General features: G+C 39.8%; 1 protein-coding gene across 1 annotated transcript in view; it reads right to left on the bottom strand.

The window, feature by feature from the left end:
* Positions 1 to 1,237: 1,237 nt before the first annotated feature.
* The window catches only part of EHHADH (enoyl-CoA hydratase and 3-hydroxyacyl CoA dehydrogenase), a 54,904-nt gene continuing 29,442 nt past the window's right edge, over positions 1,238 to 26,699 (bottom strand). Inside the window, exons 5-7 of the mRNA XM_055568839.1 lie at positions 23,322 to 23,426; positions 14,707 to 15,048; positions 1,238 to 4,555 (exon numbers count right to left, since the gene is read on the bottom strand). Coding sequence (XP_055424814.1) covers positions 3,294 to 4,555; positions 14,707 to 15,048; positions 23,322 to 23,426 — 1,709 coding nt within the window. The 3' untranslated portion in view covers positions 1,238 to 3,293. The remainder of the gene's footprint in view (positions 4,556 to 14,706; positions 15,049 to 23,321; positions 23,427 to 26,699) is intronic.

Raw genomic sequence — 26,699 nt, 5'->3', positions numbered from 1 at the left:
CAGAACAAAGAATTGATGCTTTTGAACTGTGGCACTAGAGAAGACTCTCGAGAGTCCCTTGGACTGCAAGGAGATCAAACCAGTCAATCCTAAAAGAATCAACCCTGAATATTCATTGGAAGGACTGTTGCTGAAGCTCCAATACTTCAGCCACCTGATGCAAAGAGCCAACTCATTGGAAAAGACCCTGATGCTGGGAAAGATCGAGGGCAGGAGGAGAAGGGGGTGGCAGAGAATGAGATGGTTGGATGGCATCACCAACTCAATGGACATGAACTTGAGCAAACTCACCAGGGGATGGTGGAGGACAGAGAAGCCTGGTGTATTACAGGCCATAGGGTCACAAAGAGTCACAAAGAGACTGAACAACAGTGCTGTGAAGTACGATTTGTAGGCACATTTCTGTAACATCATTAATCAAGGGAGTTAGGACCTCTCACTCTCTTTCTTGCAAGCACACGTATTTCTGCTGGAAATGAATAAGCAGATAGCAATTGCAGCTGCACAGTGGCTTTTCTGATTTAAGGAACATCATTAGTCTCATCTTCAAAGCTGGAGTATTATGGCAAAGCTTCAAGGGTGCTTGTAATATGTAGTTCTTGTCAGAGTCAATTACTATTAGAACACATTTTAAAAATGTCATTCAGAAGGTGATTTTTTTGGAAAGATAGTTAAAATTTTTTTAATAACAACAAAATAAGCCTTTAAGCAAGTGCATTTTCAATAATTGGATAGTATATCCTGGAAAGGTTTCTTCATATTAACCACTGCTGTTTGCAGAACCCAATAGTTTGAATCAGTTTTGCCTCCTTTGATACAAAATAAGGATAAATGAACTCATATTTCTTCTTCCCATGATACATATAAAATGTTGGTCCTTAACATTTATTGAGTCACAGACACTTCAGAGAATATGATATAAGATAAGATATGGTACCTTTTCTAAGAAATGCAGTCAGATGCATACACACAAATATTAGCACAAAGTTTCAGGGATTATGGACTCATAAAAATCTATTTATAGACACTCTAGTATCAAAACCCCGATCTAGAGGAGAATGTAGGAGAAAAATAAGTTTTAAGAACTCACAAAAAAGAAAAAAGAGCTCAACATTGAAATCTATGCAAGGTCTAAAGAAGAAAAAGTTATGTGTTTATTAATTTGAAACAAATTTACATTAATTTGAAACTAAGTTACTTTGCAGAGTTACTATTTTCAGGAATTTTTTCTATTTATCTCTTTAATTATATAAACTCCAACAATATATATCTCAAAAATTATTCTAAATTGAAATTCAAAGCACATTCTAAAAGTTTTTTTATTTGTTTTTGGTTTACTTTTTACAATGAAAACTTGCACTATATTCATTCAAGATTTCTGTTAGAACTTTTGGTAATTTTGTTTGGGTTCATTGGCGAAAATATTGTAAAAACCAATTCATTCACATCACCCTGAAGGACAATAACCTAAGCCTATTTGTTTCCTTATATGACAAGGGATTGCTGGATTAATGCCCCTCCAGATTCTTGATCTGCCAAGTGCTGTGCAAGATGTTCACGGGTGCACAGAGTGTCTGTTGAATGAAGAAGGGTCCACAAGACTTCCTAAGTAAGTAAACAAGTTGCTTACTTGTTTATTAACTTGATTAAGATATAATTCACATGCCATACAGTTCACACATTTAGGGTATACAACTCAATGGTTTTAAGTAGATTTACAGAGTTATGCAACCATCAAAACAATAATTTCAAAACATTTTCATTAGCCCAGAAAGAAATTCTGTACCCATCAGCAGCCACACCCTGTTCCCTATCCCCAATCATTCAGCCTTTGGCAAGCTGTAATCTGCTTTCTATCTCAATAGATTTGCCTATTTTTTCACTTAGCATAATATTTTCAAGATTCATCATGCTGTAGCATGTATTAGCACTTCTCTTCTTTTTATGACTAAATAATATCCTACTGTATGGCCAGTTTACATTTTATTTATGCATTCATCAGTTGATGGACACTTGGATTGTTTCCAATTTGGGGCTGTTATGAATAGTTCTGCTCTAAACATTTGTGTACAAGTTATTGTGTTGACTAGTCCCTCAACTTTTAACCAAACAAGGCAAAAAGTAAAAAGAGAAGAATTCTTATAGCAAAATTACACAAAATTTGTTTTTCAATAATTTTAGACTTGTCAGGATTCAACCATTTCATACTCAACGTCACAAAGGCTTCCCATGACCAGGAATCTGGTATTATTACTTTATCACAGAATTAGAGGAGGTTAGATCCCTGAGATTCTCACCTTACCCTAAGTTAACAATTTGTTGTTGTTCAGTTACTCAGCTGTGTCCTATTCTGCGACCTCAAGGACTGCAGCACTCCAAGCTTCCCTGTCCTTCACAATCTCCCAGAGTTTACTTTCCATTACTGCTGCTTGAATAGAAGGCTAAATAAAGACATCTAGTGGTCTTGAGGAAATCATCATCAGACATTACTGAGCCTCTTGCAAGCAGCAAGGACAACTGTACACAAGGGCCTTGGACAGAAATGCTAATATTGAGTGTGACTTTCTAAGCTCCTTTGACTCCCCATTCTGGTCTGAAGTATGTGGTTTCCTCACTAACTCCCAACTGTGTTTTGCCTAAATTTCAACACCCTTCTGCCATTGAAACTTTGCCCCTGGCCTCCCCCTGGGCAGCTTTCCAAGCTCACACATAGAGACCCCTACTGCGGACCCTACCCTGCCAACCATCTCCACTCTACCTCTGAGACTCTGAACTGAAGCCTTAATCACAGGCTTCCTTGCCCCTCCAGGTTTTAGGCCTGTTAAGTGTTGTGCAAGATGCTTAGGGATGAACAATGAGGATCTGTTGAATAAAGGGTCCATAAGATTTCCTATCACTGCCACGTGTGTGAGGATGAAAGACTCAACATGAATTTATGCATTTATCAAATAATAATAGATGACATATTTCTCACATGATCAAGGAACTGGGAACTTCAACTTATTCCTGAGCCTCTCTCCTTAGCTATTACAATGTTAACACAAGTTTATTCACGGCAACTGAAATCATTTATCTGATACAGACAGATCCCTGGCATAAGAAGCACATTCCTGAAGATTTGACCCATTAGAATCATCAGACAGAAGATCCAAAGAGGGGTTTTAGCCAACTGATTATTCCTTTCATTTTGTATTTCAGAGCAATCTTACTTTGGATCTCTTTGGATTAGTTTCTATGAATTTCAGTGAGTATTACTTGATGCCAGCAGGTAAGGCAAAACCTGAAAGGCTGAATCACAGTTTACTGCTGGGGAGTCCTGACAAGCTTTGCCACTCTTCCAGAGGAAGGTTTCCCTGGGAAGCCAGTTTTTTAAGATAGTCACAAGGCTCCAGTTGGGGAATATCAGGATTCTGCCTGTGGTATTTCTGCAACTTCTCTAGCACTGTGGGCAACCCAACTGTGGAAGCATAGAACATGGGCCCACCCCTGTGCCTTGGCCATCCATACCCATGTAAATAGATAACATCAATGTGCTCTGGGATAGCTGCCATCCCTTCTCCCAAGATGCGAAATGCCTCATTGATGAGTGAATATAGGCAGCGCTCGAGGATCTCATCCCGGCTAATGATACGTGGTTCGATGTGATATATTTCCCTGTACTGTGCCAGAAATTGGGAAAGCCAGGGATCAGGTTTGTGGATCCTCCCCAGGGGCTTATCATAAAGGTACCAACCCTTACCTGTCTTCTGACCAAACCGTCCTGACTCACACAGCATATCAGGAATTGGGCAATATCTCCGGCCGCCTCGCTTCCGGGCAGAACTTCCTGGAGGCAATGTAGGTCCAGTAAGACCTTGCCCTTTGCGGGATTTCCAACCTATATCCAACCCAGCAAGATCAGACACTCTAAAAGGTCCCATTTTGAAACCAAACTCTTCCAGCACCTCATCTATCTCCTCTGGTTTACTGCCTTCTTCTAATAAGAAGTATGTCTGATCATAATAAGACCTCAGCATTCGATTCCCAACAAATCCAAAACAATTGCCTACAACTACTCCAATCTTCTTAATCTTTTTTGATAAATTCATAACCGTAGCAATGGTGGTGGGGGAAGAGAATTGGCTGGGAATAACCTCTAACAACTTCATGACGTGAGCTGGTGAGAAGAAGTGGGTGCCAATGACCAAGTGAGGACGGTCACTGGAAGAAGCAATCTCATCAATGTCCAGGGCGGAAGTGTTGGTGCATAAGAGTGCTTCTGGCTTGCATACAGCTGATAGTTCAGCAAAGACACGCTTCTTCAGGTTCATGTCCTCATACACTGCTTCAATGACTAAATCTACACCACTGAGCTCTTTCATAGATGTAGTTAACCTGGGTTTTGGTCCTGACCAAGGGCGCCCACTCTGCTGCATTTTGGATGCTTCCTTTTCCAAGATGGAGGTTATCATCTTGCTTGCAGTCTCTAGCTGCTTCTTGTCTGATTCTACGGCAATCACGGGGATCTGGGCCTTTGCAAAAGAAATGACAATGCCTCGGCCCATTGTTCCTAAGCCTGCAGATAAGAGTGAAAGAGAAGAAGAATGAGTCAATGGTATTGGAAAATGGGAAATTATTCAGTGAATGGAAGGTTTCTGTGGAAATATGCATTCAGAGATAGCAGCTCAAGGACTACAGGTGGATTGAATACTAGTTAGTGTTAGGAACTGTATTAAGTGCTCCAGCGGGTAAAACAATAAAAAGGATTCACACAGGCACTATTCGAAATAGTAAACAAGTTCAGCAAGATTGTAGGGTGCAAGATCAATATATAAAAATCAATTGTATTTCTATAATAAACAATCTAAGTATGAAATTAAGAAAACAATTCCATTTTTAATAGCATTAAAAAGAATAAAATACTTCAGAATAAATTTGAGGAAGAACTTTAAGACTTGCACATGAGAAACCAAAGAACATTACTGAAAGAAGTGAAAGAAAACCTAAATAAATTGAAAGATCCATGTTCGTGGATCAGAAGACAATATTGTTAAGATGGCAATACTACCCAAGTAAATCTGCAGATTCAGTGCAATAACTATCAGAAGTCCAACTGGTATTGTGCAGAAATGAACAAGCTGATTCTAAAAGTCATATAGAAATACAAGAAATACAGAATAGCCAAAGCAGTAGAGAAAAAGAAAGAACAAAGTTTTAAGATTCATTCTTCCCAATTTCAAAACTTTTGACAAATCTACAGTATTCAAGACAGTGTGATAGTGGCATAAAGGACAGACACATAGATCAATGAGATAGAACTGGGTCTGGAAATAAATTCACACACGTATGGAAAATCAATTTTTAACAAGGGTGTGAATATAATCCAAAGGGGAAAGAATAGACTTTTTCAACAAACGGTGCTGGGACAACTGGATATTCACACATAAAAGAATGATGTTGTCACTCATTATCAGAGAAATGCAAATCAAAACCACTATGAGGTACCATTTCACACCAGTCAGAATGGCTGCGATCCAAAAGTCTACAAGTAATAAATGCTGGAGAGGGTGTGGAGAAAAGGAACCCTCTCACACTGTTGGTGGGAACGCAAACTAGTACAGCCACTATGGAGAACAGTGTGGAGATTCCTTAAAAAACTGGAAATAGACATGCCTTATGATCCAGCAATCCCACTGCTGGGCATACACACTGAGAAAACCAGAAGGGAAAGAGACACGAGTACCCCAATGTTCATCGCAGCACTGTTTATAATAGCCAGGACATGGAAGCAACCTAGATGTCCATCAGCAGATGAATGGATAAGAAAGCTGTGGTACATATACACAATGGAGTATTATTCAGCCATTAAAAAGAATACATTTGAATCAGTTCTAATGAGGTGGATGAAACTGGAGCCTATTATACAGAGTGAAGTAAGCCAGAAAGAAAAACACCAATACAGTATACTAACGCATATATATGGAATTTAGAAAGATGGTAACAATAACCCTGTGTACGAGACAGCAAAAGAGACACTGATGTATAGAACAGTCTTATGGACTCTGTGGGAGAGGGAGAGGGTGGGAAGATTTGGGAGAATGGCATTGAAACTTGTAAAATATCATGTATGAAATGAGTTGCCAGTCCAGGTTCAATGCACGATACTGGAGGCTTGGGGCTGGTGCACTGGGACGACCCAGAGGGATGGAATGGGGAGGGAGGAGGGAGGAGGGTTCAGGATGGGGAACACATGTATACCTGTGGCGGATTCATTTTGATATTTGGCAAATCTAATACAGTTATGTAAAGTTTAAAAATAAAATAAAATTAAAAAAAAAAAAAAAAAAAAAGAATGATGTTGAACTTCTACTTCACACCATACATAAAAATTAACTTAAAATGATCAAATACCAAAGTAAGAGCTAAAAGTATAAAACTCTTATGAGGAAATCTTCATGATCTTGGATTAGGCAATGATTTCTTAGAAATGACATCAATAACACAAGCAATAAAAGGAAAAAAAAAACGGATAAATTGGACATCGTTAAAATTAAAAACTTCTGTGTTTCAAAGGACACAAAAAAAGAAAGTGAAAAAAACCCCACAGGATGGGAAAAAAATGTTTTCAAATCATATATCAGACAAGGTGCTTGTATCAGAATATATAAAGAACTTGAACTCAACAGTAAAAAGACAACTGAATTTAAAATTAGGCAAAGGATCTAATAAACATTTCTCCAAAGAAGATATACAAATGGCCAATAAGCATATAAAGAGATGCCTAACACCACCAGTCATTTTGGAAATATAGATAAAAATCCCAGTGAACTACCACTTCATACCCACTAGGATAGCCATAATTAAAAAGACAGATAATAACAAGTTCTGGTGAGAATATGGAGAAATTGATTTACTGATTCACTGATGGCAAATTGTAAAATGGTGCTGTTGCTGTAGAAGACAAGTTGGAGGTTCCTCAAAATGTTTAACATGGAGTTACCATATAAGTAGGTAAGTAGGTGGTTATATACATAATTCAAGAGAAATGGAGACATACGTCCACACAAAACTTATAGACAAATGTTCATAGTAGCATTATTCAAAATAGCCAGAAAAAAGAAATAAGCCAGGGACTCCCCTGGTGGTCCAGTGACTAAGACTCCATGTTCCCAGTGCAGGGGGCCTGGGTTTGAACCCTTCTCAGATCCCACATGCTGCAATTAAGAGTTCACATCCTCACATACCTCAACAAAGTTAGAAGATCCTGAGTGCTGCAACTAAGACCAGGCGCAGCCAAATAAGTAACATTAAATTAAAAAGAAGAAGCAAGCCAAATGTCCATCAACACGAATAAACAAAAGGTAGGATCTCTTTCCGGAGAAGGCAATGGCACCCCACTCCAGTACTCTTGCCTGGAAAATCCCATGGATGGAGGAGCCTGGTAGGCTGCAGTCCATGGGGTCGCTAAGAGTCAGACACGATTGAGCGACTTCACTTTCACTTTTCACTTTCATGCATTGGAGAAGGAAATGGCAACCCACTCCAGTGTTCTTGCCTGGAGAATCCCAGGGACAGAGGAGCCTGGTGGGCTGCTGTCTATGGGGTCGCACAGAGTCGGACACAACTGAAGCGACTTAGCAGCAGCAGCAGCAACAGTATCTCTTTCTGGGGCTACTCAGGTGGTTTCAGTGGTAAAGAATCCACCTGCAAAGGCAGGAGACACAGGTTGGACCCCTAGGTCAGGAAGATGCCCATGAAGAAGGGCATGACAACCCACCGCAGTATTCTTGCCTGGAGAATCCCATGGACAGAGGAGCCTGGAGGGCTACAGTCCATAGGGTCCAAAAAAATTGGATACGACTGAGCATGCATGGACAATATATCTCTCCTTTGGAAAAATCACTCAGCTGTAAAAGTAAATGATATATCCGATAGTGTGGATGGGCCTTAAAAAACATTATGCTAAGTTAAAGTTGGACACAAAAAGTTACATGTTATATGATTCCATTTGTATGAAATGTTCACAATAGGGAAATCAATAGAGACAGAAAATTGATTAGTAGTTGCCAGGAGCTGGGAGGAAGGGCAATGAAGAATGACTGCTAATGGGTACAGGTTTTCTTTTTAGGGTGATGAAAAGGTTCTAAAATTGTTTGTGGCATACTTCCATGGCAATCCAGTGGTTAAGACTGCACACTTCTGATGCAAGGGGCATGGGTTCAATCCCTGGTTGGGGAACTAAGATCCCACAGGCCATGGGGCACAGCCAAAAAACTAAAAAAAAAAGTTTTTTAAGTCTAAAAAAGTAAAATAAAATTGTGGCAATGGTTGGACAACTTTACAAATATCTAAAAACAACTTAAGTATGCTCCTTTTTTGGTGACATTGTTACTATGTATTTGAAAAACGTTTTATGATAAGATACATATACCATAAAACTTAACATCATAACCATTTTTATGTGTACAGTTCAGTGGCATTAAGCACATTCACAGAGCTGTGTAACCAGCACCATCTCGCACCATCTATCTCTAGAACTCTTCCCATCCTGTAACTGAAACTGTGCTCATTAAACCAGAACTCCCCATTTCTCTCCCTGGCAATCATCATTCTACACTCTATAATTGTGAGTACTCTAGATACCTCATATAAGTGGAATCAAATAGTATTTGTCCTTTTGTGACTAGCTCATTTCACTTAGCAGAGGAGCCTCAGGTTTATTCATGTAGTATGTGTCAGAATTCCCCACCTTTTAAGGCTGAATATTATCCCTTTGAATATATATATGTAGCACATTTTGTTTATCCATTCATCTGCCAATGGACATTTGGGTTGCCATTATGCCACTATTGGGAATAATTCTGCTATGTACATGAGTGGAAAAATATCTGTTTGAGTTCTTGCCTTCAGTTCTTTTGGATATGCCCAGAAGTGGAATTGTTGGATTGTATGATAATTTTATTTTTAATTTTTGAAGGAACTGCCATACTGTTTTTCATAGAAGCTGCACCATTTTATGTTGAATTGTACTCTTTAAATGGGTCAATTTCATCACATATGAGTTTCATCTCAAGAAAACTGTAATTAAAAATCGGTGTAGTACCAACCCTCAGGGCTTCCGTGATGGTTCAGATGTTAAAGAATCTGCCTGCAATGCAGGATACCAGGGTTCAATCCCTGGGTTGGGAAGATCCCTTGGAGAGGGATATGGTCACCCATTCCAGTATTCTTGCCTAGAGAATTCCATGGACAGAGGAGCCTGATGGCCTGCAGTCCATGGGATTGCAAAGAGTTGGACACAACTGAGCGACTAACACTAACACAACCCTCAAGGATCTTATAACCTAGTGATGGGAAGAAGAAAAGTTCACAAATATTCACCATGTAAGGTAAGGTAAGTGATGAGAGAAGTTCTTTGGTGCTTCAAAGGAAAGATATTAGTTTTGGTTAGATGAGTCAAGAAAAGCTTCAAGATAAAGAAGAAATATTTGAAGAAATATTTAAAGAAAGGTCATACTGAAACAGTATGAAATGATGAACCACCTGGCTGGGGAAGGGAAAAGGAAAGTGAGAAATATTTTAAAGAAAGGCAAGAAGAATGGAAAATATAGAAAAATTATTTGATGGCAAATATGTTGCCATTTCTTCCCCACACCATTTCATTTTCTTCTTGGGCATTTAGGAGGCTGTACTTTCTAGACCTCTTATATCCCACAACTGGCCCCTAAAATCTCCTACAAGATCCTTCATCACCACCTGGGTACAGAGGATGCAAAGATCAACTCTGAGGACTTGGAGGAGACCCTAGAGCAGGTGTTGGCCTGCAGGTCACATCCAACCCACTGCCTGCTTTTGTACTGCCTGTGAGCTAAGAATGGTTTTACGTTTTAAATAGTCAAAAATTAAAGAGTAAGAATGTTTTGTGACACCTGAAAATGATATCAAATTCAAATTCCAGTGTCCATAAATAGAGTGCTACTGGAATCAATCACAGTGATTTGTTTTTATATGGTCTGTGGCTATACTCGTCCTCAACAGCAGAGTTGAGTAGTTGCAGTAGAGAACATAAGGCCCCCAAAGCCTAAAACATTTACTGTTTAGCATTTTACAGAAAAAGTTTGCTGACCCTTGTCCGGGAGAATGGTAGAGCCACTAGTTGGAAAGAACCTTGTTTTAGAATTATCTTGAGAGTGAGGAGGAAATACATCTTTATCGTGTTAAGCTGTTGAGACTGCTATCTGTTACAGCAGCAGCTTATCTGTTACCTGACCAACCTGCTGTGGATGAAACAGTTCAGTGAAAGCTATGTACATATTACTCTTCTGCACTTCACATTGACTAGCTTTAGGTCTTTTTTAAAAAATAGAATATAGCTGATTTACAATATTATATTAGTGTTAGGTATATAACATAGTGTTTCAGATTTTTATAGATTATATTCCATTTAAAGTTATTATAAAATATTGGTCATATTCTCTGTGCTGTACAGTATATCCTTGTAACTTATTTATTACATATATAATAATTTATACCTCTTAATCCCTTGTGAGGATTGGTTTTGAATATATTATGTTATCAATCATTAGAAATGATTGATTTAGTTCCTCTGGAATATATTTAATTTTTAAATCATATTAAATTATTTAATACATATATTGAATTATTTAAAACAGTTTTGCAAATTTACTAAACATCTGTGTTTCACTCAGTAACAATAAGGCTGGATAGCTCTCACTGCTGAAGTAGCTTGTATCCTAAACTTTAGCCTGAGTAAACAGGAGGTAGAGTTGGGGGTTCAAAACCCTGGGCCCCTGGCTTTCAGTCCCAAACTTCATATAAAATTCCTACCAATCCTGGTGGGCTGCCGTCTATGGGGTCACACAGAGTCGGACACAATTGCAGCGACTTAGCAGCAGCAGCAGCAGCAGAGAGTACAATCTCACAGGAACAATAAGGGCTCATGAGAAGTTTATGTGAAAGTGCTTTGTAAAGTACAACGTGAAACAGATGATGGAACTGAACACAGCAGAGAAGGAAAGCCACCTGTGAGTGCGGAGCACAGCTCCTTGCACTCACCTCCCAGAGCAGGGCTGCTGAAGGACCTTCGGGGCCCCAAACAATTCATAGTCCTAACCACAGAGTGGGCCAGACTAATGCTTTCTAGAAGTGTCTTAGCTATAATTTTACTCACTTCCTTGTAAGCACGAAAGCTTCCATGTTAAATTACCTTATACTATTAGTAGTAAAGCTTAAAAAAAAATAAAGCTTATTGAGTGTTCATAAGGAACACATTAGAAATGCGTTAAAGCATTTTGTATGTATTAACTCTTAATCCTCACCACAACCCTATGAGTTAAGTCCTATCATTTAACCCACTTTACAAATGAGCAAACTGAAGATGTAAGTAACTTCCCTGAGGTCTGATACCTAGCAAGTAGGTGTGCTGGGGTCTCAACCCAGGTCATGTGAAGAGTCTGCATCCTTAACATACAGAATATATGGTTTCTCAAGTAGAAATAGAAGGATGGGAAGGATTTTTAAGAGCAGTCGGTTGAGTTATAGTCCTACCCACGCCTTCAGCATGTGACTTGGAGTCACTACACTCAGAGTCCTAGTTTCCAAATTCTTCAAATTGGGAATGTGATTGCTGGAAGCTCTGATCTCATGAGTTTTGGTGAAGATCAAATCAGACAAAGCATGTAACAGCTCTCTGTAGAAGTTGCTACTTCTACAAAGTAGAAGGCTATAGGTACTAGCCTCATCACTCCTATTAGAGAACCTGGAAACAGAACTTGGACCTTTTATATATATATATATATATATATATATATTTATATTTATTTATTTATGGCTATGCTGGGTTTTCATTGCTTTGTGTGGGCTTTTCTCTAGTTGCAGTGAGTGAGGGCTATTCTCTAGTTGTGGTGCACAGGCTCTCACTGTGGCGGCTTCCCTTGCTGAGGAGCACAGGCTCTAGAGCATGGGCTCAATAGTTGCAGTTCCTAGAATCTAGAGCACAGGCTCAGTAGTTGTGGTGCAGGGGCTTAGCTGCTCCGTGGCACATGGGATCTTCCCAGACCAGGGATCTAACCTACATTCCCAGCATTGGCAAGTGGATTCTTTACCACTGAACCACCAGGGAAGCCTGAACTTGGGCCCTTGAAATGCAGCTTTTAATCTAAAGCAGAATTATCCTTGCTGCTCTTCTGATTAATAAACAATGTCTTGTTGGGGGGAAAAAAAGAAGTATCAGCTATTATTTTAGATCTTCAGTTCTATAAACTGATATTTTTTTCACTTAATCACTAAAAATATACATGAAACCAGTAACTGTTTCCTTCAAAAAGTTCTTCACTAACTTCTCACAACCTTGTGGTCTCAAAGTTCTCAAGAAAGTAGGGCTGAAAGACCAAGATTTTCACTGTTGGTAATTATGTTTTCATAGGTCAATACTGTATGTATATTGAATTTAGTTTCCTAAATTTTCCTCACTAAACACACACAGACAGGGACCAGGAGTCCTGTTCCTGGACCAAGTCACCGCTTTTAACTACCCTGGAATTAAATCTCATCAAGAACCCCTCCTACTCAGAGAAGTAAATAAAGGATAAGGGATGCTTTGACTGCTGGTTCTTCAGTGTCTAGTCAACAGCAGTCTTCTCCCCTTCTGACAGCCCTGAGAGCCCAGGCGAGGTGAAAGAAAGTGGACTTGCAGTGGTGCCAACCCCATCTGAGAGCACAGGCTCATTGAAGTGCAAACCTGGGCTCATCAGGGCTGGGGTTTTCCAGGGGGCCCAATGAAAGGACAACGAGTCACAGCTTTTGAGGATGTTGGCAAGAGAGTAGCTGAAGTGACGATTGGAAATGAAAACTGAATAGAGAAGAAAGTAAAGATTAAAAGAGCTTATCAAGTAACGGATGCAGTTGGAATAACTGAGAAAGGGATGTGCAGAAACACAAGGTTGTAGTGAAAAAGTACGAGTTCACATTTCAGTGGTGGAGAAATGCTCAGGGTGAAGCCCGAAGTGTGGGTCACGGAAGTGAAGTGAGGCGAATGTCACTGGATCTGAGGAGGCGAAGGAACCCAGAAGCTGGATGGATTCTCCACACAGGGGATGAGGACAACAAGGACAGCAGTAGGATTTGGGCCAAAGTGGATAACCATGAGCCAGGTACTAAAATGAGGAGGGATAGAGCAGGCAGGGAGATGGCAGCAAAACAGAGGAAGAGTGTCCAGAAAGGGGTCACGGTCTGAGAGGGGAAGTGGGAAGTGACAGTCCAGTCCAGGGAGTGTGGGAAGAAGCAACAGCATTCTTGAGAGGGCTGCAGGAGAAGCAAGTGCCCGGGGTAAGTCAGGTTTCAGGCAGGAGACAGAGCGAGAGCCACTGGTGAACCAGATGAGGCTGCGGGCGCATTCCAGAGGACATGGGGTACAGAGGGAGGCTGCGTCACCAAGACCAAGGCGGGCAGAGCAGGAAGCGGATAAATATGATGAAGGGGGAAATGACCAGCTCTCTCACTTTATCTTTATCCACATTGTCTTCTACGTAGTTTAAAAGCTTTTGCAAATATTTTTCAGAACAATGTGGTGTATACTTAAAAAAAACCCGAACTTATAAACATTCCATGCCAGACACAAGCATGAAGTCTTTTTAAAAAGCTCACGATAAGGAAACAGGGAAATTCTCAAATGTTGGTGGACAAACACGATACTGATAAACTTAAGTTTTTACTATTATTCTGCATTAATTATTCTTGGCTTGAAGGAAAACAGGAAAGAATAAACAGGTAAGTACATAACTAGAAACAAATATTGGTGTTGCTGAAGGAATATAAAAAGGTACACTCAGTTCTTTACCATACTATTTCTCAATCTCCTTAAAAAATCACAAGTGAACAGTCAGTGCTACAAGGAGCACAGTATGTTTGTATTGAAGACATACTACTTTATTCCAAATTTCACTGAGACAGCTACAGACTAAGATGTAGAGAAGGCTCTTTCATTCCACACTGCACTGCTGCTAGAGAGCTTGGTGAAGATTAAGAAAGTTGGTGCTTTTAGTAAACTTTGGACCTTCTCTCCCAGAAGACTGTATACAGGCTAATACATACAACACTCCACTTACTATTTCAGGGGATTTGGAATCCACCCAAGACCATTCTTGGGCCAAGACTAAGTGACGTTTAGGATAGTGGCCCAAAGAAGCCATTCGGAGAGCTAGCTTCTGAGGAAAGAAGACATTTTGTTTGAGAAATTTTCAAGGGGAAAAAGTAAGGAAGCCCACGTTTCAGGTTCAGATGAATCTGGGGATAGTGGCTTTGAATCAGGAGAAGTGAATGGATGCAAGGACCAGAAAGACACAGCCTTCATTCCCAATCCCTAGCTATAGGAGTGACAGGCCACACCTTGAAATGTGGTACTCATCATAATCTTGCTGGGAAACCCAGGGATGAGAGACATGTAAGAGGCAGAAATGAGTTTTAAAATGCCCAGAGTCTGGAATCACACAGATGTAGCATTAGAGGACTTGGGTTTAAGTAGTTCACTGTTGAGAAGCCCTAGTGTTTCTAAGCCTCACATGCAAAGATAGTTCATGGGCTGGGGTAAAAATTAAGTTGACTAAAAAAGTGATATGTTCAGCAAAGAACCCAGAACGTGGTGGCCCAAAGCAAATGGTAGCACTTGACAAATGCAGATTTGGGGAGTGACATTGCTCATGTTCTTACCGAGAACGCCAACAGAGGAGATGGGCCGTCCCAACGCTGTTTTCCAGGAAGCTCCAGAGGGAGTGGACCACTTATTTGCCATCCTCTCAGCAAAGAAAACATATTGCAGGGCCTTGGCCTGCCCTGAGGTATTAAGGTACAGGCCAAGCTCCTTTTCCTTCTTGCTGCCCATGTCATATGGATATTGGACAGCAGCCTGGACTGCTCGGACACAGGCCTCCGGAGACAGCCACCCAGGGTACCGCTTCCGCACCTGCAGAAGGGCTTCACTGAAAATGGCATCCATGTTGGGCAAGCTCGGGACTGGCATGTTGCAGATTCTACGGGATTCTGGAGATTGATCTAAAAGAAATAAGAAAGAAAATTTGAAACTGTTACCTATATCAAAGGATTGTGCATATATAATAATAAATACTATTTAAGATATTTTTTCCATTCAATGATTAATTAATGTGTTTCTTTTTAAAAATCTTTTTAATTGGAGGAAAATTGCTTTACAATGTTGTGTTGGTTTCTATCATACAATATCGAGAATCTGTCATAATTATACATACATATATATAAATATATATATATCCCTCTTAGGCCTCCCTCCCCTCCCCTCTAAACTTCTCTCCTGGCCCCTATTCCCCTCAGCCATCACAGAGTGCCAGGCTGGGCTCCCTATGTCATATAGCAGCTTCCCGCTAGCTATTTCACACACAATCGTGTACGCACGTCAATGCTACTTTCTCAATTCATCCCACCCATTTCTTCCGCTGTTGTGTCCACAAGTCCATTCACTATGTCTATGTCTCTATGCCCTCCTTGAAAATAGGTTCATCAGTACCATTTTTCTAGATTCCAGATATATGCATTAACATATGATATTTGTTTTTCTCTCTGACTTACTTCACTCCTTATAATAGGCTCTAGGTTCATCCACCTCACTACAACTGACTCTGTTGTCAAGATATTTAATGTAACACTAATAACAAAATCTCTGACATCTTTGCAACTTAGTCCCATAAGACAGAATTTAATAGATTCAAAGCAATTTCAAGTTACCTAATTGAGGCCTAAAAGTTACATCTTCCTTTTATTTCAAGGCCAAGATAACATTACGATAGATCAGTTATATTAATCTGCCAGTGAGCTTAAGGAAAATAGTTCTGAGTTAATAATATTTTAGGTTCAAAATCATTTTAACTCCATTCTTAACAGTAACAAAAACTTTAAAATACCTAGAAAAGGAGACAGTATAATATTGGCACAAAGATAGACATACAAATCAGTGGAAAAAACTGAGTTAAGAAATAAACCCTTATAATCATCACCAAGTGATTTCCAACATGGGTGCCAAAACAATTTAATGAGAGAAAGGAGAGTTTTTTTTAAGCAAACAAAGCTGAGGACAACTGAATATCCACATAAAACAAGTAAACAGGTCCTTACCTAACACCATATATAAAAATTAACTCAAATATGGGCCATAAATCTAAATTGAAGAGTTAAAACTATAAGACTTTCTTAAAAAAATAAGAAAAATCTTTATAACATTTGGTTAGGCAAAGTATTCTTAGCACAACTCACAAAAGAAAAAAATTCATTAAGTTAGACTTCATCAAAATTAAAGACTTTTGTATGTCAAAGAACATCATTAAGAAAATGAAATGATAAACTAGGAGAAAATACTTGCATGGTAGGCGAAATAACACCCTCCCCAAACATCTACTTCCTAATCCCCAGAACCTAAGAATATATTATCTTACATGGCAAAGAGACTCTACAGATATAATTAAGGTTAAAGACCTTGAGATGTGATGTTTACCCTGTATTATCCAGGTAGGCCCAATCTAATTTTATGAACCCTTAAAAGAGGAGAGCCTCTCTCAGCTGTAGTGAGAGAGGAAGAGTCAGAGAGATGCCACACAGAAAGTTCTGTTGATGACAATGTGGCTTTGAAGATGGAGGAAGGGGACCAAGAGCCATTCCTCTAGGCTAGGAATGGCCATCAGTTTATAACCAGCAAAAACATGGAGACCTTGGTCCTACAACACAAGTACTGAATTCTGCCCACAACTCAAGTGAGCAGTAAACAGATCCTCCCCAAGAACTTTCAGAAAGAAGTGCAACTGTTGACAGTTGGGTTCAGTCCAGTGAGACCCCTACCAGACTTCAGACCTGTAGATAGATAAGATAATACATTTGTATTGTTTAAACTGTTGAGCTTGCTGAGCTTGTTATATCAAGCAACAGACAATGAATACAACTTGCATATCAAATATCTAATGAAGTATCCAGAGTATATAAAGATCTCTTATGACTCAATAATAATAAGGCAAAGAACTCAGTTTTAAAAATGGGTGAAAACTTGAATGTGTATTTCACCAAAGAGCATATGTGTGTGTGTGTTAGTCACTCAGTCATGTCCAATCCTTTGTAGCCCATGGACTATTGTCCACCAGGCTCCTCTGTCCATGGGATTGTCCAGGCAAGAATACTGGAATGGGGTTGCCACTCCCTTCTCCAAGGGATCTTCCCAACCCAGGGACGGAATCCGGGTTCCCTGCACTGCAGACAGATTATTAATCATCTGAGCCACAATTGTTCAGTTATCCTGTGAGTTAGCCAATCTTAAGTTTATGGGCTCCCCTGGTGGTTCAGACAGTAAAAAATCTGCCTGCAATGCAGGAGACCCAGGTATGATTCCTGGGTCAGGAAGATCCCTGGCAAAGGGAAAGCCTACCCACTCCAGTACTCTTACCTGGAGAATTCCATGGACAGAGGAGGCTGGCAGGTTATAGTCCATGGAATCACAAAGAATAGGACAGGACTGAGTGACCAACACTCTTACTTTTTTTCAAGCTCAGCAGAGAAAGAAGAAGACCTTTCCAGGGCCTACAGCTGATTTAATTTCCTAGTGGCCCATAAGAGAGATGAGAACAGATAGTGGGGAGAGGGAAGTAGGGGGAGAGTATCGAGTGGATGAGGAAAGAGGTCAGAGCTGTTAGTTTTGTGGCACCTGACAACAGGTGGCTAGTACAGTCTTTGTGGGGACAGGGCTTAGATGGGTATCTTAGAGCTGGATCTCTGTCCTTGTGACGCGGCCACCAGCCCACCATCACAAGGGCTGATTCTCAACATCATAGTGCACTTCAGAGTTATTTTAGGACTTTTAAAGATGACCATGCTCCGCTGTGAACTCAGTTAAGATTCTTTAAGGGTGGGGCCTGGACATGAGTATTTTTTAAAAATTCAATAGGTGATTTTGGGACTTCCCTGGTCGTCCAATGGCTAAGACTCCGTGCTTAGAGGGGGCCCAGGTTTGATCCCTGGTCAGGGAACTAGATCCCACATGCCACAACTGAAAGATCCCACATGCCACAACAAAGACCTGGTACAGTCAAATAAAAAAAAATTCAATAGTTGCTTTTGTAAAATATCATGTATGAAACGAGTTGCCAGTCCAGGTTCGATGCACGATACTGGATGCTTGGGGCTGGTGCACTGGGACGACCCAGAGGGATGGTATGGGGAGGGAGGAGGGAGGAGGGTTCAGGATGGGGAACACATGTATACCTGTGGCGGATTCATTTTTATATTTGGCAAAACTAATACAATTATGTAAAATGTAAAAATAAAATAAAATAAAATAAAAAGTTGCTTTTGAGGTATAGCCTTTTGGAGTCCAAGAGCAGAGCATTTATCAGCCACCATATCAGAAGTCATCTGCAGCTCCTGGCTACTTTGACCTGGCAGAGATTGAAGCAAGAAGAGAATGAAAAAAAAGGAAGAAGAAAAACGCTTAATGGTGTGCAGTAATTTTAGCCAATTGGCACACTCCTAGTATCCCAGGGATACTCAGAACCTCTGAGACTGCAGACAGGCATTTTGGGATACCCCACAGCACTTGTCCAGACCAAACTAAGCATATCTATTGGAGAGGGCACAACCGTTGTGAGGTTTTTCCCTGCTCAATTTCCTATCCTTTTTGTTCTGTGGCTGAAATTGAAGGATGCACGGAGAAGGCAATGGCACCCCACTCCAGGACTCTTGCCTGGAAAATCCCATGGGTGGAAGAGCCTGGTAGGCTGCCGTCTATGGAGTCGCACAGAGTCGGACACGACTGAAGCGACTTAGCAGTAGCAGCAGCAGTGTTATTTTACAACTTCATTTTATTCCTACAAAATTATTCAGAATTTCCCCTTTGGGTCTACAGGTATGGTGTTTTCAAAGTGTATTTCTTATATATATGCTAATTCTAAAGTCACTCAGCTGTACCTACATAATAAGAGAGGCAAGTGTGAGCAGGTCAGAACTAGCACTAGCTCCGCCAGAAAATGGGAAAGAGAGGAGCTAATTAATGATTCAAGTATGCTTATAATTGAATTCTTTCCCTGACCCATTCATATTTTTTTCTTAATTCTTTGAAGTTTTCTAAGGCAGAAGTTTTCATTTAAAAAATAAGTGAATCATATGCCTCAAGGAGGAAAAGGAGACGATTATTTTCCCTTTTTCCTTTCTAGTAAGCTGACAAGAAGAGATTTTCTCTCTCTAGGATAAAGAGAGGCAATGTACAGTGTGCAGTTTACAAAAATGGTTTCCTAAGACATACAGGACTCTCTCTAGCTCTGATAAACAGACTCTCTCTCATAGAAGCTCTGCAAAGAACAGACAGAACAACTGAACTTTTTCTGGGCTTGCTGCTGCTGCTGCTAAGTCGCTTCAGTCATGTCCGACTCTTTGCGACCCCATAGACGGCAGCCCAGCAGGCTCCCCCGTCCCTGGAATTCTCCAGGCAAGAACACTGGAGTGGGTTGCCATTTCCCTCTCCAATACATGAAAGTGAAAAGTGAGAGTGAAGTCGCTCAGTCGTGTCCGACTCATAGCGACCCCATGAACTGCAGCCTACCAGGCTCCTCCATCCATGGGATTTTCCAGGCAAGAGTACTGGAGTGGGGTGCCGTTGCCTTGGGGTCCCCAAACAACTGGGGTACATAAAAAAGAAGCCCAATTTAGATATACGCTTAGGCTTCCTAGGTAAGGCAGTGTCACTCTGCTTCTGTGAAACATGTTTATACAAATGTTCACAGAGAGTAAAAATAAATTACAAACAGCAAAAGATAAAATGGAAGAGAAAGACAGATGAAACCACTAAGATTTTTTTTAAGTTACAAAATCCAAATGAACATACAGATCAAGGTGTTTGAGCAGAATAAGAACGGCTAAAAATGCCTACCACAGCCCAGGGCAGTGACAGTAATAGGGCCAGGGTTTGCTGGAGGGGCAAAAACAGAGCACTGGGCTCTGGAGCTGAGGCTCCCATTTGGATGTCCCCTGTGCTCATCTTCAGCTAACAGCACACACTTTCAGCTTCATGCCAGAATCACACTCGTGGGAACAAGGGGTTCTTAATCCATTTGGGAACTAGCAGGCTGCTGGCCAAATGCAAATAAACCGCATTTGACAGGACCCTCCCCTCCCCAGTTAAGCCAAAGCAATCCGGATTGGCCAAGCAACTGAATTGCTCTGCTAAATCCATTGCATGGCAGTCATCAGGGAGGCTTCGTGTAACAAGAGTATTAAGATGCATGAAGCTAATTAACTTCCACAGTCAGCTCTCCAGGATGTGTGTTAAGTTTATAGAGAAACTTGAAGCTACTGCCCAAATCATATTTTTAGATACATATGTTAACCTCCTACAAACTGGCTCCAAAACTGCAATTTTTTTTCAAAACTGGCTCCAATTGCAACACTGACCACTGGAAATTTCCTTCCTTCTCAACTTGCCTATTGCATGTGGGAACTAAATAAGTATTCTCTCTCTCTCTCTTTTTTTTTTTTTTTTTATTTGCAGACTCATACTTTATTACTATAGCTTTAAAAAATTTTTAATTGGAGGATAATTGCTTTACAATATTGTGTTGGTTTCTGCCATACATCAACATGAATCATATATAAATAAGTGTTCTTAATCCTTTCCTTTTGTTCTTTTTGTAGGTCAACATTTCAGCAGTGCGGGGTGAGGGTAATAATGGGGGTGAGAATAGGCTGAATTAATGAAATATTTTTACAAATGGAGAAAGAGAACACAAAAATTTTACATGTACTTTTTAAAATTGACATTTAGTTCACATACAATGAAAGTCACCATTTCAAAGTTTATAATTCAGGAGTTTTTAGTATAATCACAAGGTATGCAACCACACACGTATGTTTTTCAACCATGCCTTTCAGACTGCTTTACTAATATTGTTAACTTAAAGAACATCAGGAACCTCAAAAACATCATGCTCAGTGAGAGAAACCAGACACAAAAGATCACATGCTACATGAAATTCTAAAAAACAAGACTATAGTAACAGAAAACAGGCCAGTGGTCATCTATGGCCAAGGGCAGGGGAAGGAATCTACTTAAAAGAGGCAGGAGCATACTTTTTAGAGTGACTGAACCACATCTTGATCGTAGCAGGGCCACACAACTGTACATTACTACAAAAATTCATCAAATTGCTACGTTTAAACTGGGTGACTTTTACTGTGTGTAGATTACACCTCAAGCTGGAAAAATCAAAACCAAAGCAAAAATCATTTTTTAAATTTTTGGGGGGAAGCAAGTTATTTTCATTTTTGTGTATTTTCTTTACATTTTTGTCAGCGTTCATAACACACTATGTAGCTCTAAGTATAGAATCGGGAAGATCCCCTGGAGGAGGGATGGCACCCCACTCCAGTACCCTGGCCTGGAGAATCCCCATGGACAGAGGAGCCTGGCGGGCTACAGTCCACGGGGCCGCAAAGAGTCGGACACGACGGACCGACAGCACAGCACATACGTAATTTTGTATTTAGACACTTTATATCACAATTTCACATTTCTACCAAATTTTGATGATTATAATTTAAGATGCACAATTGTCCAAAGCCCATAACCATTCCCCTACTGTTAACAGGTAAATTATCAAATTTTAAAGCAAATGATTCCTCTTCAATATTTGGATGCCACCAAGTGGACAAACTGTGTAATATTATGGAGATTGAGTAGGCCATTTTATACATTAAAAAAATAATACTTCAATTTTAAAATTTTTATTTAAAATTAATTTTATTTTTTATTTTTTGCAATTTTCAAAATATTTTTTTTCTTGCCTGATTCTGTGTCTATAATTCAATTTTTTTTAATTACTCTCTTCATATTTTTATTTAAGTAGAACCACTTTTTTTTTTTTTTAACTTTACAAAATTGTATTAGTTTTGCCAAATATCAAAATGAATCCACCACAGGTATACATGTGTTCCCCATCCTGAACCCTCCTCCCTCCCCATACCATTTTTATTAATTACAAGATATAAATGATTATGATTTTAAAATAAATGATTTTATTAATTATAAGATTATTGTATAAATGTACCAGACCATGATCCCCATCTATCTCTTGAAGTAACTTAACTCTCAAATCTGAATTTCCAGAAGTCAAAGAAAAGAACTTCCTGTTGAAATCATGTCCTTAACAAACGAAAACCACAGGTGAGAAATGATAGACACGGGTCTATCTTAAACCCCAAACCAAAAACCATTTAGGGACCCCCCAAATGCAAACAGCCTTTCCTGTAGCCCAATTGACTTCTAACAAAACAATAAATGCTCTCAGCAGGCACAACAACACCAGATGAAACTGTGGTGAAGATTATCTGGAAAGAAGAGAAAGGCGGCAGGAAACTCATTCCCCTTTGGGCAAAGCCTCGCTAACTCTCTTTAGAGTCACCAGTATTTTCTCCTCACAGTCCCTGGCCTCTCCAGTTTAAGCTTGAAATTTTATTGAAATGAAACAGTAAGTGGTTAGAGCCACAAAAAGAAAGATTATTTCAGGGAAGTGTTTGGTCCCTGCCAGGGTGGACAAAAGAACGACTTTTTCAAAGAAGTCTTTGAGTGACACTGAGCCATTACCTGCCACCAGCTGGGGAGATGAACACGCTGCTCTGCCTGTGGCCCAGCATTCCTTCCAATTATTTTTTCTGACTCTCTTTAACCCTCTCCACCTTGCTGGCAACCTCCATAAATTGAAAAGGAACATTTTTTTAAAGAAAGAAAAAAAAGCATCTAGGAATGTCATAAGTCCATGACGTGAGAAACCAGTGAGAGAGAGAAAGAGTCAGAAGTTGGATTGACCAAGAGTCAGAACCATGGCTTTATTGTGGCAAATTATGCAGTCTGCTTTCTAATTGCTGAAATGTTTGTTTGCATGGCTTTTCTTATTCTTTTTTTCTTCTTTTTTAAATGCTTTGGCCATACCACAAGGCATGGGGGATCTTGGTTCCCCGACTCTCTCCGATGAGAACCTGCATTGCAAACGGGGTCTTAACCACTGGACCACCAAGGGAAGTCCTGCTTGTTCTTCTTAAATTTTAATTGTACTCACGGTTCACATATTGCTGAAGCCTGGCTTGGAGAATTTTGAGCATTACTTTACTAGCGTGTGAGAAGAGTGCAATTGTGTGGTAGTTTGAGCATTCTTTGGCATTGCCTTTCTTTGGGATTGGAATGAAAACTGACCTTTTCCAGTCCTGTGGCCACTGCTGAGTTTTCCAAATTTATTTCCAACCTTGTGCTAGTTTTATTATTATCTTCTTACCTGAAATTCTCTGGGCAAATTTGATCGATTCTTCAATTGGGTCTGAGTTCACAATTTTATCTATAATACCCAGCTTAAGTGCTTCATTTGCTGAAATATGTCTTCCTAAAAGAAAACAAAATAAAACAGAACAATGTGAGATTAAAGCAAAAGCACCATTCTCTCTAGTAGGAAGTTCACTTGTCCTAGATAAACATCTATTACAAAATAAATAAGCACTACACTGATTGTTACAGGGAAAATTACTGCAGAGGTAATCAGAAAACTTGGATTCAATTTCCAACTCTACCTATACTATTTGTGTGAGCTATACTAGAACCATAATTTCTTCATTGGTAAATGACAATAATTATGCTTACCTGAGTAATTATGAATATTAAGTAAAAATAAAACATTTTCCTTTTATTCTTTAAATCTCCATAGAAGCACTTTATAAATTTTAAATCTCTATATAACATATAAGAGGATTGAGTCTTTATAATAATACAGTTAAAAAATAATAAAGGTAGTAAGAAAAGAGCAGTTGTAGTACTACCTGTTCTTATACTAACATATACCAAGTGTTGCCACTGATTATGAAGAGTCCTCAAATGTAAATATAGTTGGATTGACTGTGGGAAAGCATTATTAAGTTGATATTGTATAAGATATAATCAAAATATCACAGGAAAATAGGATGGACCTTTGGGTATTTTGGCTACCCAGCATCTCAACTCCTTCCTTAGTTTGTGAAATTGCTAATGTGTGAGCTTTGGAACCAAAAAGGAATGTAAAAAAGAAGTAGAGATGATCAGACAATTGTTTCTTCAGACCTGGCACCAGGATGTGGCCCATAATCCCAAACTGGACAAATGGAGGGCTTAATTGATGGTTTTCAGCTGAAGTAAACAACAGCTCAAATCTCATTTTGCAAGTGGTGACACCGAGTGTCTGGTGGTGGTGATGGAGGTGCCAGGAGCACCTCCTGTCCAGAGGTGGCACTGGCAGCCTCTGGTATAATAGCAGATTGGAAGCTCTAGGGGCTTACAGGAATTTGATGAGGGTTATCATCACTCTCAAGTTCCTCAACGGGTATAAATATGTAATTTGATCTGCATACTCTGGAGTAGGAGGTTAAGGAATATAAGCATTCCTCAACACAAGGGCAGAAGGAGAGACAGTGACACACAGCTCGCTTGCCAGCATCATCTGTGCTTCTGAAGTGTTTGTGCGAGCTAACTTGCTTCAGTTGTATCCAACTCTTTGCGACCCCATGGACTGTAGGCTGTAGGCCAGGCTCGTCTGTCCATGGGATTCTCCAGGCAAGAATACTGGAGTGGGTTGCCACGTTCTTCTCCAGAGGATCTTCCCAACCCAGGAATCGTACCTGCATCTCTTGTGTCTCCTGCATTGGCAGGTGGGTTCTTTACCACTAGCACCATCTTGGGCTTCTGAAGAGCAAGCACCAAATCAGTCTTGCAGGCACAACTCCTCCACAGTCTTGGCTGCTCTTTCAGAGTGTTGGTGGATGCCATCTCCAAAGCAAACCCTTCATTCCTGGTTCTTATTAGTGTTTCAGGGAGCTACCAATGGGTTTTATTGATCAGATAGACAATTCAATGATTTGGGGCAGGGGTCACTCTGTAACAGCAATATTTGGGCAGTCTGCTGGAAACGCCTCTGAAGGCAGGCCTCCAGATCTCCTCCTGGGGTGAGGAGGACAGGGAGGAGTGGGTAAGTGGCTTCAAGGATGAAGTCTCCCAGGTATAAAACCACTTAAGTGAGGGATGAGCAAATCAGACTCCCCACATTAAGGGGCCCAAAGAGACACAGAATGGAATATGAAAATGCAGCTACTAAAAGTATCTTTGGGGCAACTGAACAGCAGAGACAAGAGATACCCACAGGATGGACTGAAAATTCCTTCAGCTGTAATGATTTCTTCTGACCTGGATTTCACAAAAGTTGGGAGTACTGCTACTGTTTGTATGGAGTCAATGAGATTTCAGGTACTTTTATTCTGTTTCAAGGATCTGAAGAGAGAGCTCTGTATATCCAACCCGAATGCTCATGCTGAGATTTGAACTTGTTCTTTCTTATGCTGCTCTGAGTGTAGACAATAACCACTGTTCAATCTAATGAGAGCCAAGCCTTGATCTACTACAAAGAGACTGGGGCAACTTGAAGTTGAGACTTCTCCAAGCCAGGTAATCTCATTTTTTTTTTTTCCAATTTCCTTTGTGGCTTCTTTTCCAACGTTCAGAAAAAAATTTCTACACAGAACCCTTGCCAGATGCCATTTTAAAGTCCCCCTAAAATTATAGAGACTACTTAAAAACACAGGATGATTCTAATGTTAGCATTCTTCTCATTCATTGTGACCTTTTCTGTGCAAATCAGAATCCATCATATTCTTACTGCTTTTACCTCTTCTCTTCATCATGTTAAAAATAGTGATATTTCTATAAGCAACAGTGTTTTGAAAAAAGTGAATCCTAGATCACTTTTTTGCTTTTTGTCAAAGAAGCCAGGTTCCTTCCTGATTTCCTTCAAGATATCCTTGCCTTTCAGGCTTAATACTGAAAGCAGGAACACACAATTCCTCAGCATTCCTCCAAATGCTTTAATTTCTGTCAACATAAACCTTAGAATTCACAGACTCATTTCACACTGTTATGAATTCTCACCATATTTTATGCTTCTCTGCTTCCTTTCTATTTTGCCCTTTGCAGAATGAACCCTCTTGTGTGCTTTGAATTTCTGTAGTATGTTGGGTTGACTGTAAGCATTCTCTTGTGAATTCTGCATTAGGGACTTAGAACAGTTCACATTCTTAAAATTGCAGTTACCCTACGATTGTAAATTAAAGCGATTTCTAATCTATTTTACTGAAGACAAGAAATTTAGTTTTCCTAACTCCCCTTTCAAGCTCTACAGAATTTATAACACCTCCTTATTTAAAGGCAAAAAAAAGCCATTTTAGACTTTAGTCTAAATTATATATTAGTAACTGTATAAATTATACATTAGATTGTCAGGAGAAATATCAATAACCTCAGATATGCAGATGACACCACCCTTATGGCAGAAAGTGAGGAGGCAGTAAAGAGCCTCTTGATGAAGGTAAAAGAGGAGAGTGAAAAAGTTGGCTTAAAGCTCAACATTCAGAAAACGAAGATCATGGCATCTGGTCCCATCACTTCATGGGAAATAGATGTGGAAACAGTGGAAACAGTGTCAGACTTTATTTTGGAGGGCTCCAAAATCACTGCAGATGGTGATTGCAGCCATGAAATTAAAAGATGCTTACTCCTTGGAAGGAAAGTTATGACCAACCTGGATAGCATATTCAAAAGCAGAGACATTACTTTGCCAACAAAGGTCCGTCTAGTCAAGGCT

This window comes from Bubalus kerabau, chromosome 2 (assembly GCF_029407905.1).
Source record: "Bubalus kerabau isolate K-KA32 ecotype Philippines breed swamp buffalo chromosome 2, PCC_UOA_SB_1v2, whole genome shotgun sequence".
Lineage (NCBI taxonomy): Eukaryota > Metazoa > Chordata > Mammalia > Artiodactyla > Bovidae > Bubalus > Bubalus kerabau.
This window is presented reverse-complemented; position numbering and strand designations above follow the sequence as displayed.